The sequence below is a fragment of the Zonotrichia leucophrys genome, chromosome 9, assembly GCF_028769735.1.
Source record: "Zonotrichia leucophrys gambelii isolate GWCS_2022_RI chromosome 9, RI_Zleu_2.0, whole genome shotgun sequence".
Taxonomy (NCBI): domain Eukaryota; kingdom Metazoa; phylum Chordata; class Aves; order Passeriformes; family Passerellidae; genus Zonotrichia; species Zonotrichia leucophrys.
In genome coordinates this window covers 20,704,864-20,717,709 of record NC_088179.1, presented here as the reverse complement: position 1 = coordinate 20,717,709, position 12,846 = coordinate 20,704,864, and the positions used below count along the sequence as shown (strand labels likewise).

Genomic DNA, 12,846 nt, shown 5'->3' with positions numbered 1-12,846 from the left:
TGTCTTTTACTGTGTGTAAATTTTATCCTAAGTAATTATGCTCCTGAGGAGGAGGAGGAAGGAAGGAAGGAAGGAGGGAAGGAGCAAAAGTAAAGCCCACAGTGAAAGATGTTTCATTATAAAACTTAATGTAATTGGGCCTTTTGTTCTAGGCCTAATTAGTCCTTCTTTGGCCTGTTACAAGGGCAGTGGGTTTGCTCTATGGGTTGTCAGATCAGCTGAATTGGAATCAAATGCACCTTTTCTCCTGGGTGCTGAAGGCTTCCCTGTCAAGCCCTGTGATTTTCTGAGAGAAAAGACAACTGTCAGTTTGTCAGAGAGGTTTTGTTGGTTCTCTGTATTTAAAATCCAGCTTTGGTGATTTTGACACCTTTTGTAAGCAAATATTTGGAGAGGGGAGAACACTGCTGGGGGTGCCTTTCCCTGCTAAGTCAGTCACCCCCAGGCAGAAAACACTCTCCAGCAAAAAACCCCTGTGTGTTTGAGGGTGAGGATGCTTAGCCAGGGGTGATTTATCCCGATGCACACCCTCACACAGGTGTGAGATGTGCTGCCCAGCCAAGGGAAGGGAGCTCCTGTGGCATGACCCAGGATGTCACACTGGCGTTTTGTTGGCTATAAATCCATTTTATTCAGTTCACCTCACTCAGGTGTTTGTTTTGAACTCCCAGTCTGCCTGTTGAGTTCCTGTTACGTGTGACTCATCCCCTGGGCTGAGTTTCAAGCTGAGAATCAATGGTGCAAATACCAGGGTCGTGTGTGGGCTGGGACCTCGGGTACCTGACAGAGCACTGGCTGTGACAGAGAAAAGGGCATGACAAAGCTGTGCTGGTGAGCACTGCTGAGGAGAGGTGATGCCATGGGGAGGACTGGTCTCATGCCACATGACAGTGTTGATTCCCTTCTGTGCTCAGAGAAATACAAAGGAATTTATGTGATAAACTTAATTTGGCTTTTTATCTAGCAGAAGAAAGTGTGTGTTCTCCTATAAGGTCTCCTAATTACTCTCTTAGTGATGCCAACCCTAGAATAGCTTTGTTGTTAATGGCGGTGTTTTGTAAGTGTCAGACAAAAATCTTCATGTATTGAAGTGAGAGATGGAAGGAGAAGGAAAAATAATTGAGATTGTTGTCAGCTAAGATAAAGGCGTTTATTATCAGTCTCTCAACACTAGCAGATGTGCAGAGAGAAGTAAATGGATATTGATTACATTTGGGCCTTCATGATTCAAGTGTTCCTCCTGGGAAGTAACAGATCAGTCTAAAATTTGTGTAATGTATGCAGCAGCATTTGTTTCTTTGGTAGACCCTCCTGTTGTCTGTTTTTGTGGGGCTGGGGATCTGGATTGCCTTTAACAAGCTCATGTCCTTGCACGTGCACATGTTAACCACCTGATACAAGTACTCAGCACTTGTTTCTCCCAGTTTTATTCTTTTTTTTTTTTTTTGGCATTGTGCTTGCTGGCTCTGCCTGATCAAGAGGTTGGTGAACCCTGGATGCTGTTGCAGTTTCCTTCGTGCCTCCCAGTGGCAGATGCTTTGTTGTACATAAAAATGTGCTGCCCCTGTCTGTGCTCTGCTAGACTGAGCTGTGAGCTTGCCCTGGGTCAAGGCACAGCATCCCTTGGCTTTCAGCTGCTGAGAGAGCCTCTGCCAAGGACAGCAGCCTTGGAACAGCTGACAAATTGAATTTCTCTGGAGTTCTAGTGAGAGCACTAGTCTTAAGTCTGGCTAGAAATAGCAGCTCTGGTCAAGTGGATGTCAGGCTCAGATTTATATTCAAGTCCAAGTCTTGAAAATTATGCCTGTCCTTTTGCTTCCCAGGCTGGACTTCATCTCTAATACAGAAGATTCTTTAGCTTCTCTTCTTACATTCCTTCTCCTGTTTTTCCTGAATGAAATATTTGATATTATTTCTCTCTTTCAATGGCATGTAGCAAGGGAGGGATGCACAGGCATCTCCACTGGCACAGGTGTTTGCTCAGAACTTCACAGAATTGCTGCTTTTATGAATGCCTGTGTAGTTGGTGCATTGGCTTCTGCTTTGAAAAGATCAGTGCACAGCACTGCAATTAAGTTTTTAAAGTTTTCTCTAAATCCACTCCTCCTTTGTAGCAGCTCAAGGAGCTGACTGGTAAGAGGTGCTCTAGCCTTTTTGAAATGTTCTGGTATATATTACAGTGCTCATAAAATAAGATTTTGGTGCAGGCTTTACATTAAACATTAACACATTTCCTTTTATTGTAGCCCCTCGAGTGACACAGCTGGGAGGAAACTCCTGTGAAGTTACCTGGGAAATGGTCCCACCCATGAAGGGAGATCCTGTTGGTTATGTTCTGCAGGTACTGGTTGGAAGAGAATCTGAATACAAGCAGGTAGGGAAATGGTCTGGATTTAATATTGTTAAATTGATGGCATAATGGAAATGGTTTTGAAAATCCACTGTGCTACTTCTTTGTAGTGTATTGAATTACACCCTATGGTGATGTGTCAGGTGCACTTTGGTAAAGGCTGAGTCAAAATTAAGAGCTGTAATGGGCTGTTTTCTCCCCTAAGGGAGTATGTAGAACATCATTATTTTATTGGAGTGATTTGTGTTCTTTCTGTGGTTAATCACTATTTTTAACTGTCCTAACCTTTAAAAAGTTACAATTCTGTCCACCCATGCTTGCTTCTGAGCTGGCTGCTCTTAACCATTATCTGGAGATGAGATGAAGTCAGAAGATGACTCTTTCCAAGCCAGTTCCAAGACTGTCCATCAAGGTTTTCAGTCAAGTACACATTAAGTGATTTGTTCATCTGTCTCATTCCCCTCTGAGGTTTTGCTGCACATGTAACTGCTGTGTGTCCTTTCTGTCACTGTGGAAATAAAGGCAGTGAAGTACAGCTGATCCTTCTTTCCTTTGTCTGTCTGGATTAGACATCACAAGTGGATACTTCCCCAGAGCCCCTGAAACAGACCAGCTCATTCACAGTTAGATCTTTTATTTCATCTATCACACCTCTGGCTGTGTGATTTGCAGTGCACTTCATCTGTGTGCTCTCTTTTTCCTGTGCTTCCTTTCGTTGTCATGCAGATTCCAAATAAATCCAAATTAGGGAAATGAGATATACTATGCTAATTAGACTCTTTTGCTGTGCTAATTAAACTCTTAAAAATACATGTAAGTTAGTGCTTTCTTTGCAAGTGTGTCTTTGTTCCTCTTCAGGCTGTTCTTGGGTGCTGCTGTGAGCTAATGAATTATCAAAAACAACACAAAGCATGCAGGACAATTCATGGGGACAGTAAAGAGAAGACTAATGATTGTTTTTGTCAGGAAACATTTCTGGTGCTGGTGTAGGCAATGAAACCCCTGTGCACTATGTTGGCCTCGTAATGTCAGTGGCAAGTGGAGAAGTGGTGCCATTTTGCTGTTGCCTGATGTACAGAGAGGCTTTGGTATCACCTCCAGGTGCAGCTTCAGTGAATGTATCCCCAGTGTTTAAAATGCTCTGGAGTTCTTGGGGAGAGCTGGGCACAGCTTCATGTTCCTGGCACATAAGTGATGGCTTCATCTGCACAGTCCAGAGCTTGTGCTGTGAAAAAAACAGCAGTGAGGGAAATAAAGAATACTTTCAGAGTCTTCTTATGTTGAAGGTCTTCATTTTTCATGAGGCACAGCCTGAGGAGGGGTTTTTGTGTGAGTTGTCAGCAGTAACTCCCTGGAGGAGGTTCCTGGCTGGGATGCTCCAGGTGACACTGGGACGTTTTGGCTGATAACCAGCCAAGGGACAGAGGGAGACTTCACTGTTTCACCTTTGCCCATCGAGGTGTTTTTCCTCCATCAGGACTGTGGGTGGTGTCTCAGCACTGGGTGTCGTGAGCTGCAGTGGCTGCCAGCTCTGAGCTCCTGTAACGTGCACAGAAGATAAAATACAGAAACACCTTTCAGTGACTTTCTGGCTAATACATTTCACCTCTGCTTTGACGTGCCTGTGATCACCTTCATTACAGTTATTATTTAACTGCAAAGTACTGGCACCAATATGTTCATTAATGTTAGTGATATGTTATTACCTTTGAAGTGCAAGTCCTAAATTTATTTTTAAATATATTTTGTCCCCTGCAAGTGACAAATATATTTTGCATATGTATCTAAAGGAGTATATTATACTAGAAACATTTTGCAGATTGTTTTGAAGGGTGGCACCAATGAAATACACTCTAGATTTTCAGGCATTCATGGAATGCAGCATCAGCCACTGATATGCTTTTGGGTAAATCTGTCCTTTCTCTCTACACTGTCACACCTGAGCTGTCTCCCTGCCCTGCACCCCAGTGTTTGCAGCTCTCCACAGCCTAAAAGCTACTGGTTTTCCACTATTTGATCTAGCAGAGGTGATATGAAAGTACTCAAAACCTCCTTTTTCCAGACTGGGAGTATAGCCATCCCTGCCCTCCTCTGGGAGAATATTTTGTAAATATTTCTCTGCTGAGAATTGCCTGAAGAACTGGATTTGCTGGAGCTAAACATATAACATTTTAGCTCCCTGGAGAGTGTATTTTAAAAAATTCTAACTACTCCTTTCCTTGTTTCTCACACAGTGTGTTCCTTTTTGTATATTTGTGTGCTTTGTCTATGCAGATAATTTTTAAAAAGCAATGCCATGGGACAGGTCTCTTTAGGAAATCAAATCTTCCTTGTTTATGAATCAGGATGTAGGCCACAGGAGATTCCAGGAATCAGTGGCCTGGATTTGTTTTTCTATTTCTTGCACTTCTATCCAGCACAGCTCACTCCGCCAGAATTTATCTCCAAAGTGTATTAAATTGTCTCTGTGTTTGCACAGTTTTAATGTGGATTTAGGGGAGTGGGCTGGAGCAGGAGCTGCAGTTTGGCATAACAGCTGGAATGCCCAGCAGCCTAAGGTTTGGTTTCCCAGTTGAGCAGCTCTGGGATGGAATCACCCAGGAACCAAATACTCTTAAGAGTTGACAATGGGAAGTGAGAACTGAACTTTTTAAAGCTTCTTTATTCTTAAATTGTTTGCTGCTGAAGCAAAATGTTCTACCTTTGAAATTTCCAAGAATTTGCAGGCAGCAGTGTTTCATCAGCTTCTGCCACATCTCTTCTGAGAAAAAAAACTGTCTCCAAATGCTTTCCAAAAGAAGGAACAGTGTTGGTTTGATACACTGGGTGTGTGAAAATCCCCTAGCAGTTCTCAGGTCTGCACTGAGAGGTGGGTGCCTGGGGCCTCACCAACCTCTCACTTTAATTATTGGTTTTTTATTTTTATTAGATTGTGTAGACAAACACAGAGACATTCTGAAACACTTAAGTGAACTGATAATTTCTGTAAAGCTTAGTCAGCCAAAGATTTGGTTTCCTTCTCTATTTCCAATAAGTCAAAGGCACTTGTGCTGGTTGTGTGTCAAAATATGAGAATTACACAGGACCTGTTGGCATTTAGCTTTATAACCCAAACCATTCTCTGATTCTGTCTTTTATCAGTATACAAAATAGGCTTTTATTAACTGTTAAAGACATTGGCCATTGCATCAGGGTGCAGCAGCCAGGTGAGGTTACCTTGCACTTTCCAGTGTGTTTCTTATAGGGCAATTATGTCTATCATTGTTATTGTTTGGAAAGGAGGGGGATAGGGTTGGAATTATTTAATGAGATCAGTGAAATTGAGAAATCCTTGCCTGCAGGAATTCTCTGTCTCTCTAGCTCTGTCAGTAGGATCAAATACCATAAGAGTCTTCAGCAGCAGTTTATTACTTGTGATGATATTTCCATTGAGAGAGCCAGGCAAAAAGCTCATCACATTTTTATTGTATTCTGAAGTGTCCAAACCAAAAAGCTGTTTCTAGGAACTGAAAGTGATAAATTGGATGGGCACTTCACTTTGGCTTGTTGGCCACCAAAGCATAATGTGCTACATATAAAATAATATTGCTGCTTCATAGAGTTATATTTGATTTCACATTTGTTTGGCAGATTTAAAGACTTTATTCATAGTTGTCAAGGGGTTTTTTTTGTTGTGTATGTGAGATCCACTCACATATAGCAGTGTTCACAACCAAATGTGTTTGTGCTGGGGGTATCCTGCCACAGCTCTGAGGTGCTGCTGCAGAGGGTACAGAGGCTGCTCTCAGGAGTGGGTGACAATTTAACAATTGTTTACCTGTTACTGATAGGTAGGTCCACTCAGGTAAATACCAGACCACTGAAAGCAGGACAATTTTCATAACCATCTTAGTGCTACTGCAGGAAATGTTTTGTCTTTATCATTGGTGAATATTAATGAATGTACTCTATCTACTTTCAACAATTTTTCAAACTTCCCTTACAGATAACACTCTTCTCTCACTTGGCTGTCTGACTTTTTCTGAGGAGTGCTGTTGAATAGCTGGCTTGAGTGAACTTGGCCATCTGTACTTGTTAGACTGTAATGAAGATAGAGGTCTTTGATTTAGCCAAGCCTGGCCTCCAGTTACACTGGTATTCACCACCCTGACAGAGCAAAATAAGTAAAAAACTCAGGGATTTTCTAACTGGAAAGGATTTTTTTCAGTTGTATATATATGGAATTGCTAGTATCTCTTAATTTTAATTTATGAAGTTTAGATTGTAATTTTTTTAATTAAATGTCATTATTTGGATTTTTTATTTTGGTTCAGAAGTGGTCATATTGATTGCAAAGGTTTGTTTGTGGCAAGGGCAGGTAGAGCTTTTCTGGCTATATGTTTTGAAATGAAATTATTAATTACAGCAGCACCAGAAAGCAAATCTTGCTGACAGTTATTTTGTGAGAGCTTGGAGTTGCCCTGACTCAGAATCTAAAGAAATGGGAGCTAGGTGGAAGAATCCTGACAGTCTTGTGGGATACCAGATTTGCCCACACCAGGTGGGTATTAGAAATGGAATTGCCATCGGAGAGCAGGGTGGCAGAGGTGTTCTTGGGATGGGGACTGCTTTGCAAACAGATGTTTCAACCCTCACATCACTTCTGTGGTTTGCTGCAGCACTTTCAGTTTTGTTTTCCCTGCAATTACTGTAACCCAGTGATTCACTCCTCATTGGCATTGGGAAGACAAACAAAGACAAGAGGAAGGGCAGCTATGCATGGCTGTTGTGGCCAGTCACAGGGGTTTGTGGGATGAATTTGTTGTAGTGCTGTCACTTGACCTGGAGGGAACTTCCTGCAAATGCTGAGCAATACTTGAGCAAGGCAACGTTTATTTAAATGTTGTTTCTTGATCTGTGCCTCAGGTCCAAAAACCATGAGCCAGTTAGAGGACTTAGTCTGGAAACCCAGACTTGCCATCATTCAAACTGAATTTGGAAAAGCTGTGAAAGCTGAAAAGAAGATAAATGAAAGAAGCACCTTAATCTTTTTGTCACAGGCCTCAAAAAAATCAGCAACTGACTGTTTAACCAAGGGATGAGTCTCAGGGGCCAGCAGGGCAGGAAAGCTGGGAAGCTTGGGAGCTCTTTTAAGTGGTCTTTGGCTGAGCACTAAAGAGTGCTTTCTTCTCTTTCCTCCTTATTTCTAACTCCAGAGTAAAACACAGGAAATCCTCTAAGGGCTTGGGACTAGTTTCCCACTTGCTCCCCTTGTCTAAGATGAGTTCTTGCCTCTGGGAGAGCAGAGATGCTCTCAGCCTTCTGTTCCCACAGCCAAGAGAAGGGAAATGCTAAATGAGCAGAGGAAGAAGTATCTGAAGTTCAGGATGTTTTCCCAGCAGACACAGGCACTCTGAGACACTTCTTTCATTTCATAAAATACCAGTCTCAACAGCCCTCCATTATATAAATTATTTGTTTTCAGAGTTTGTGAATATTTCCAGTGGGTTTTTTTCCATTCAAGTCACAAAATTGTCTCAGATACTCAGTTTTTTCTCTCCTTTCTGATACTGTGACTTGTGCTCTGAGTCATGTGGTATCTACATTTGATTAACATAAATAGGTGATGGGTTTGGATTAGTAAACAACCAAATAGAATGCAATCAAAATAAATTTTTCACACCTTAATAATATTTTATTATTTCCACAGTCCTGAAAGTGCAATTTCTGGTAAGACTGCTGTTTCTTGAGAGAAATGTGAGGGGAAAATACATAAAAATTACATTTGTAAGCAATTTTACAACTACACATTGAATGACTTCCAATAACCTCGTTTGCAGGTTTTCTTCCTTTTGGGGCCAGACAGGGTGATTATGTCCCAGACATGTTTTAGGCATCCAGTCACACTTTCAGAGTGCAGAAGTACGTTTGTAGCTTTTATCACACCCACAGAAGATGAGTGTGTGCTATCATTGCTGCTGAGTGATGTGTTTGTTGTCTGTCCTGTGTTGAGACTTGTTGAGAAGTCCTCCACCTGCCTCTGTTTTTCTGAAGTCTGTGTTGACCCAGCGAGTTCCTTCCTTTGAGAAGTGATTCCTTAGAGATTTGATGCCTGGAAAGGCTACCTAGAACAGAGGCTGGACAGAATTTTAGAGAATGAAATCGGTATTTATTAAAAGCCTTCAGCAGATACACCTTGGGCAGTGCAAAAGCCCCATGGAGGCTACACCCAAGATGGACAATGGTCATGAGTTTCTCATACAGATCTAAGCTTGGGCTATTTGCATATCAGAGGCTAATTGTCCAATTACACCTTCAGGTAATGGAGTCACATTCCCTCAGTTTACTCCCCCAAAATTCATTTTTGTTTATATTATATTATATACATTTGGGGGGCTTATTTATATTATTATATTTATATTTTATTGTTATTATATAATAATATAATATCATGTCATATATCATATTTATTGTATTGATATGCTATTATATTGATATGCTATTATATTAATATTATATTAGTTTATATTGGTTTATATTATATAAATTTTATATATTTGGGTTTTTAAATATTATTAAATTTATATTTTATTATTATATTATCTATAGTAGTTTATATTATATTAGTTTATATTATATTAGTTTATATTGTGTTTATGTTATGTTTGTTTATATTATATATTCGTTTTTCGGGGCCTGAGGCTGCAGTGACAACCTTGGTTCTCAGGCCTGGAAGGATTGTTTTGTTTGCCCAAACTGTGGAGAGGCCTTACTAACACTCTATATGGAGTTCAGAGTTATTCACTAATGCAGGATTCACTAGTACACTAGAACATTCACTAGGACAGCATCTGAAAAACGTAAAAGCTGAAATCGTAAGGCCTCGTACTGAGGCCTCACACTGAGGCCTTCACGGCGAGCTCCTCACGCGCCCTCGCGTTGCCGCGCTGTTTGCTGTGGGCCGGGGTTGTGTCTGACCATGCTGCCTGCTTTGTTTTCAAGGTGTACAAGGGAGAAGAAACCACATTCCACATCTCAGGCCTTCAGGTGAACACAGACTATCGTTTCCGTGTGTGCGCCTGCCGCCGCTGCCTGGAGCCATGGCAGGAGCTGAGCGGCCCCTTCAGCCCGTCGGCGGCGTTCGCGCTGCAGCGCGGGGCCCTGGAGGTGCCGGGCGGGCCGGGCGCTGAGGCCAAGGCCAAGGCCGCCGTGCCCACGGACGAGCAGTTCGCCGCCCTCATCGTGCTCGGCTTCGCCAGCCTCTCCATCATCTTCGCCTGTATATTACAGTACTTCTTTATGAAGTAGGCAATCCAACCGGAGTTTAAAGTACAGATTTAACTAATGCTACGCATTATAATCCACACATTTATTCAGATATTCCTCCTTTTTTTCCCTTTTTTTTGTTTTGAAATCCTTCATTCTACCATGCGTTTTATATACCGCTCTTGTTTTATACAGTTAAAGATAAATCAGTGTTTTGATGCACCTTTTTGAAATTCAGAACTAGGAAGTGGTCAAACTGGAGAAACAAGCAAACCAGATACCAAAAGCAAGATTTCTTTTTGTTTTTCCTTCGCGATTTCAAAATTGTCAACAATTTGCCTTTTTGACGTTGGTTTGGCTTTTTTCACTGAAGTTCGTGCAGTCTCTTATTTTATCTTACTATTTAGGAAATTTTAATAGAGTCACTTTTTTTGTCTCTTCTTTTTCCTTCTAAACTTTAGTCACAAGTATGTGTAGTGGTAAGACTAGAATACAGTGTTAGTCAAGTACCAGTTTTTCCTTGAACAGTATTAGCAATGTTGCCTACAAATTATTCACTACATTTGCCCCAGTTTTTCAAGGTAAAACCTAAGTTTTTATTTTAGCTGTTTAGTGCATTTAAATTGGAACAACATCCTGCAGTTGAAAAAGGTTTTTAGTTGCCTGGTTTTTTTACAGTTACAAACACTATAAACTGCCTGTATAAGAAATCAAATAACCAAACTACGTATAAATTATGAAGCATTATAGATCTTTTTTTACCATTTTGATTCCTAGCAGTAATTTTAAGTAAGAGGGCATTGTGCAATAGTTAGTTATTCCCATGTTCAGCTATTTAAAAGCTGCTTTAACTTGTCTGTTTGTCACTGTATATAACTATTCCTAATCTAATACTAGATATTATTCTATTACGTTCAGCCTGATTTATATGATTCAAGCTGGTGACAGCTTACTGCCTCTACTGAATTAGGTGAGATTTACACTCAACGGAAGCAAACTTTACTGTCAGTTGATCTTTTTTTTTATTATTAATATTATTGTTATTTTTTGGAGGGGTGTGTATTTTATGGAACTTTTTGGAGGTATCAGAAATCACATCTGTTTGTTTTAAATGCCTTAGAAGGGTGTCTATGCTGTTCTTACCACGGGGCTGATTGAAATAACTTGGTACCTGGCAAAAGTGAGATGAGAGTCCTGCAGAGGAATGGTCCCTGCTCTGGTGGCAGTGTCCCCCTCCTGCCTGCCCCTTCCCAGACACATTTTAATCCATCGAGACACTAGATTTTTTAACTCTTGAGTCATGGGGTTATTTATATTAAGACAACATTGTGCAAGTACCTCAGGGACATAAATGAGCTGGAGGTGCAAATAGATTCCAAAAGGGTGCAACAGACACAGTGTATTTCCCTGCCTCTTGTTTTTGTATATTTTTGCTACTTGATTTTGCTTTTGTCCTATCTTTTTTTGTGCTCTGTCTCCATCGTCTAAGATTCAGTGTCCTGTACTAGCATAATATTCCCTTAACCAAAGTAATGGGGAAAAAAACAACATTATTTTTGTTTTTAGGTTTATTTATACTATATACTGCATACAGTACTTTAAATACCAATTACAGTGCAATCTTTTTATTTATTGTAAAAAAATAAAAAATAAAAAGTGTACTTATGTACTAATCTAATCCCCCTCTCCACCCTCCCCATAGCATGTTACATTTTGTCTGTTTTATACTGTTGTACTTTAGGTCAACTTTTTACCTGGCAGCATTCCTAGTATTATTAATCTTCTTGCATTTTCTTGTGTTTTTGAAGATGGGAGCATCTAGTACATTAAATGCCAAAAAAACCCCATTATCAGTGATTCAAACGTTTACATGTATCCAAAAACAAAATCATCTCTGGAAAGAAAGTGCTAAGATCAATGAATTATTCTGTGTGCCTCTCTAGATGTAGCAAATATTAGAAATGTTCTGTATTTTGTTATTGACTATAATTAGTTTGATTTAGCCTTGCAAACTAATGGCATTGAGCTAAATATATATATTTTTTTGTTTTTTGCCAAAGTCATGGCTTGTCAAATTTATTTACATCTTATTTAAATTTATTTGTGATATGAAACTCTGTGATCTTGCATCTGTATTTTGTGAGCAAAAAGTATACAGCTGTTTTCATTGGAGGGGAGAAGAGTGTATTTTTTAAAAAGATGAAAAGACCGCTAGTTTGGAAAAACCCAGAAATTTGAATAGATTGCCTTTTTTTATTTTTGGTATATTGTTTGAGCAGTGCTGCTATGAAATCCGAGCTTGACACCTTTTTTTTAAGAAAAAGACAAAAACTGCTTTAATAAAGAAAAGGAACAAAACCCCAATGTGCTCTAGATTAGCCATTCTGAAAGTTTGAAATACGAGTGCTACTAGAAGCAGTGAGCAGAGCGGAGGGGAGAGCAGTCAGTCACACTCAGAGCATCTCTGTCACTGCTGATCTGTTGGGTCCCCTGTGACCTCACCAAGCCAGTCCAAGCCTGAGCTTTTGGGAGATGCTGCTGGAGCAGCTGGGGCAGGCCCGGTGAATTTGGCATTTTCAGCCTCTATCTCCTGCCTTAGTGATCTGATGTCACCCGTGTGTCAGTGACAAAGGTCACTGGTGTCACACCCTCCTGTTCTGAGGGATGTTGTCCCTGACCCAGCACTGCTGCTGCTGCCTTGGCCCTTCCCAAACCCCCTCATGCCCCTGGTGCAGCAGTGGCAGGGGCTGGATCCAGCCCCAGGGCGCTCTGCTCTCACAGAAATCACCACCAACAACAAAGGTAGAATGGAACACTAAGTATTTAATACCCTTAAGGAAGAAGAGAGATGTTTTTATATTGTTCTGCCTTTTTCTTTATGAACTTGAAGTGTTTTCTAATCCTGTTTGTTGGCTCCAGTAGCTCAGTATTCAGTGTCACGATTGAGAAGTGCCCTAATTGAATGTGTATGAACCTTATCCTTGCACAGTTCTTTAAATTGAAAAAGAAAAATAAAATGTTTTTACCTCACTATGGGAACATACATTCCAAGCTTTTCAACTTTAAAAAGAAAAATAATCAGAAGTTTTTCTTGTATTGTAAATTTTAGACTATTTCATATGCATTATATTAAAACTGCCATATCAATTTTAATGTATAGATTTTGCAAATACTACACTATGTATGTAAGACTTAACTGTATCTGTAGTGTATATGTAATATATTTATGCCCAATAAATGTTTTAATTCTT

General features: G+C 40.3%; 1 protein-coding gene across 1 annotated transcript in view; it reads left to right on the top strand.

Moving 5' to 3' along the window:
* Positions 1-12,846, top strand: part of FNDC3B (fibronectin type III domain containing 3B) — a 184,409-nt gene extending 171,563 nt beyond the window's left edge. The window contains exons 25-26 of the mRNA XM_064721110.1: positions 2,247-2,374; positions 9,332-12,846. Of these exons, the coding sequence (XP_064577180.1) occupies positions 2,247-2,374; positions 9,332-9,637 (434 nt within the window). The 3' untranslated portion in view covers positions 9,638-12,846. The remainder of the gene's footprint in view (positions 1-2,246; positions 2,375-9,331) is intronic.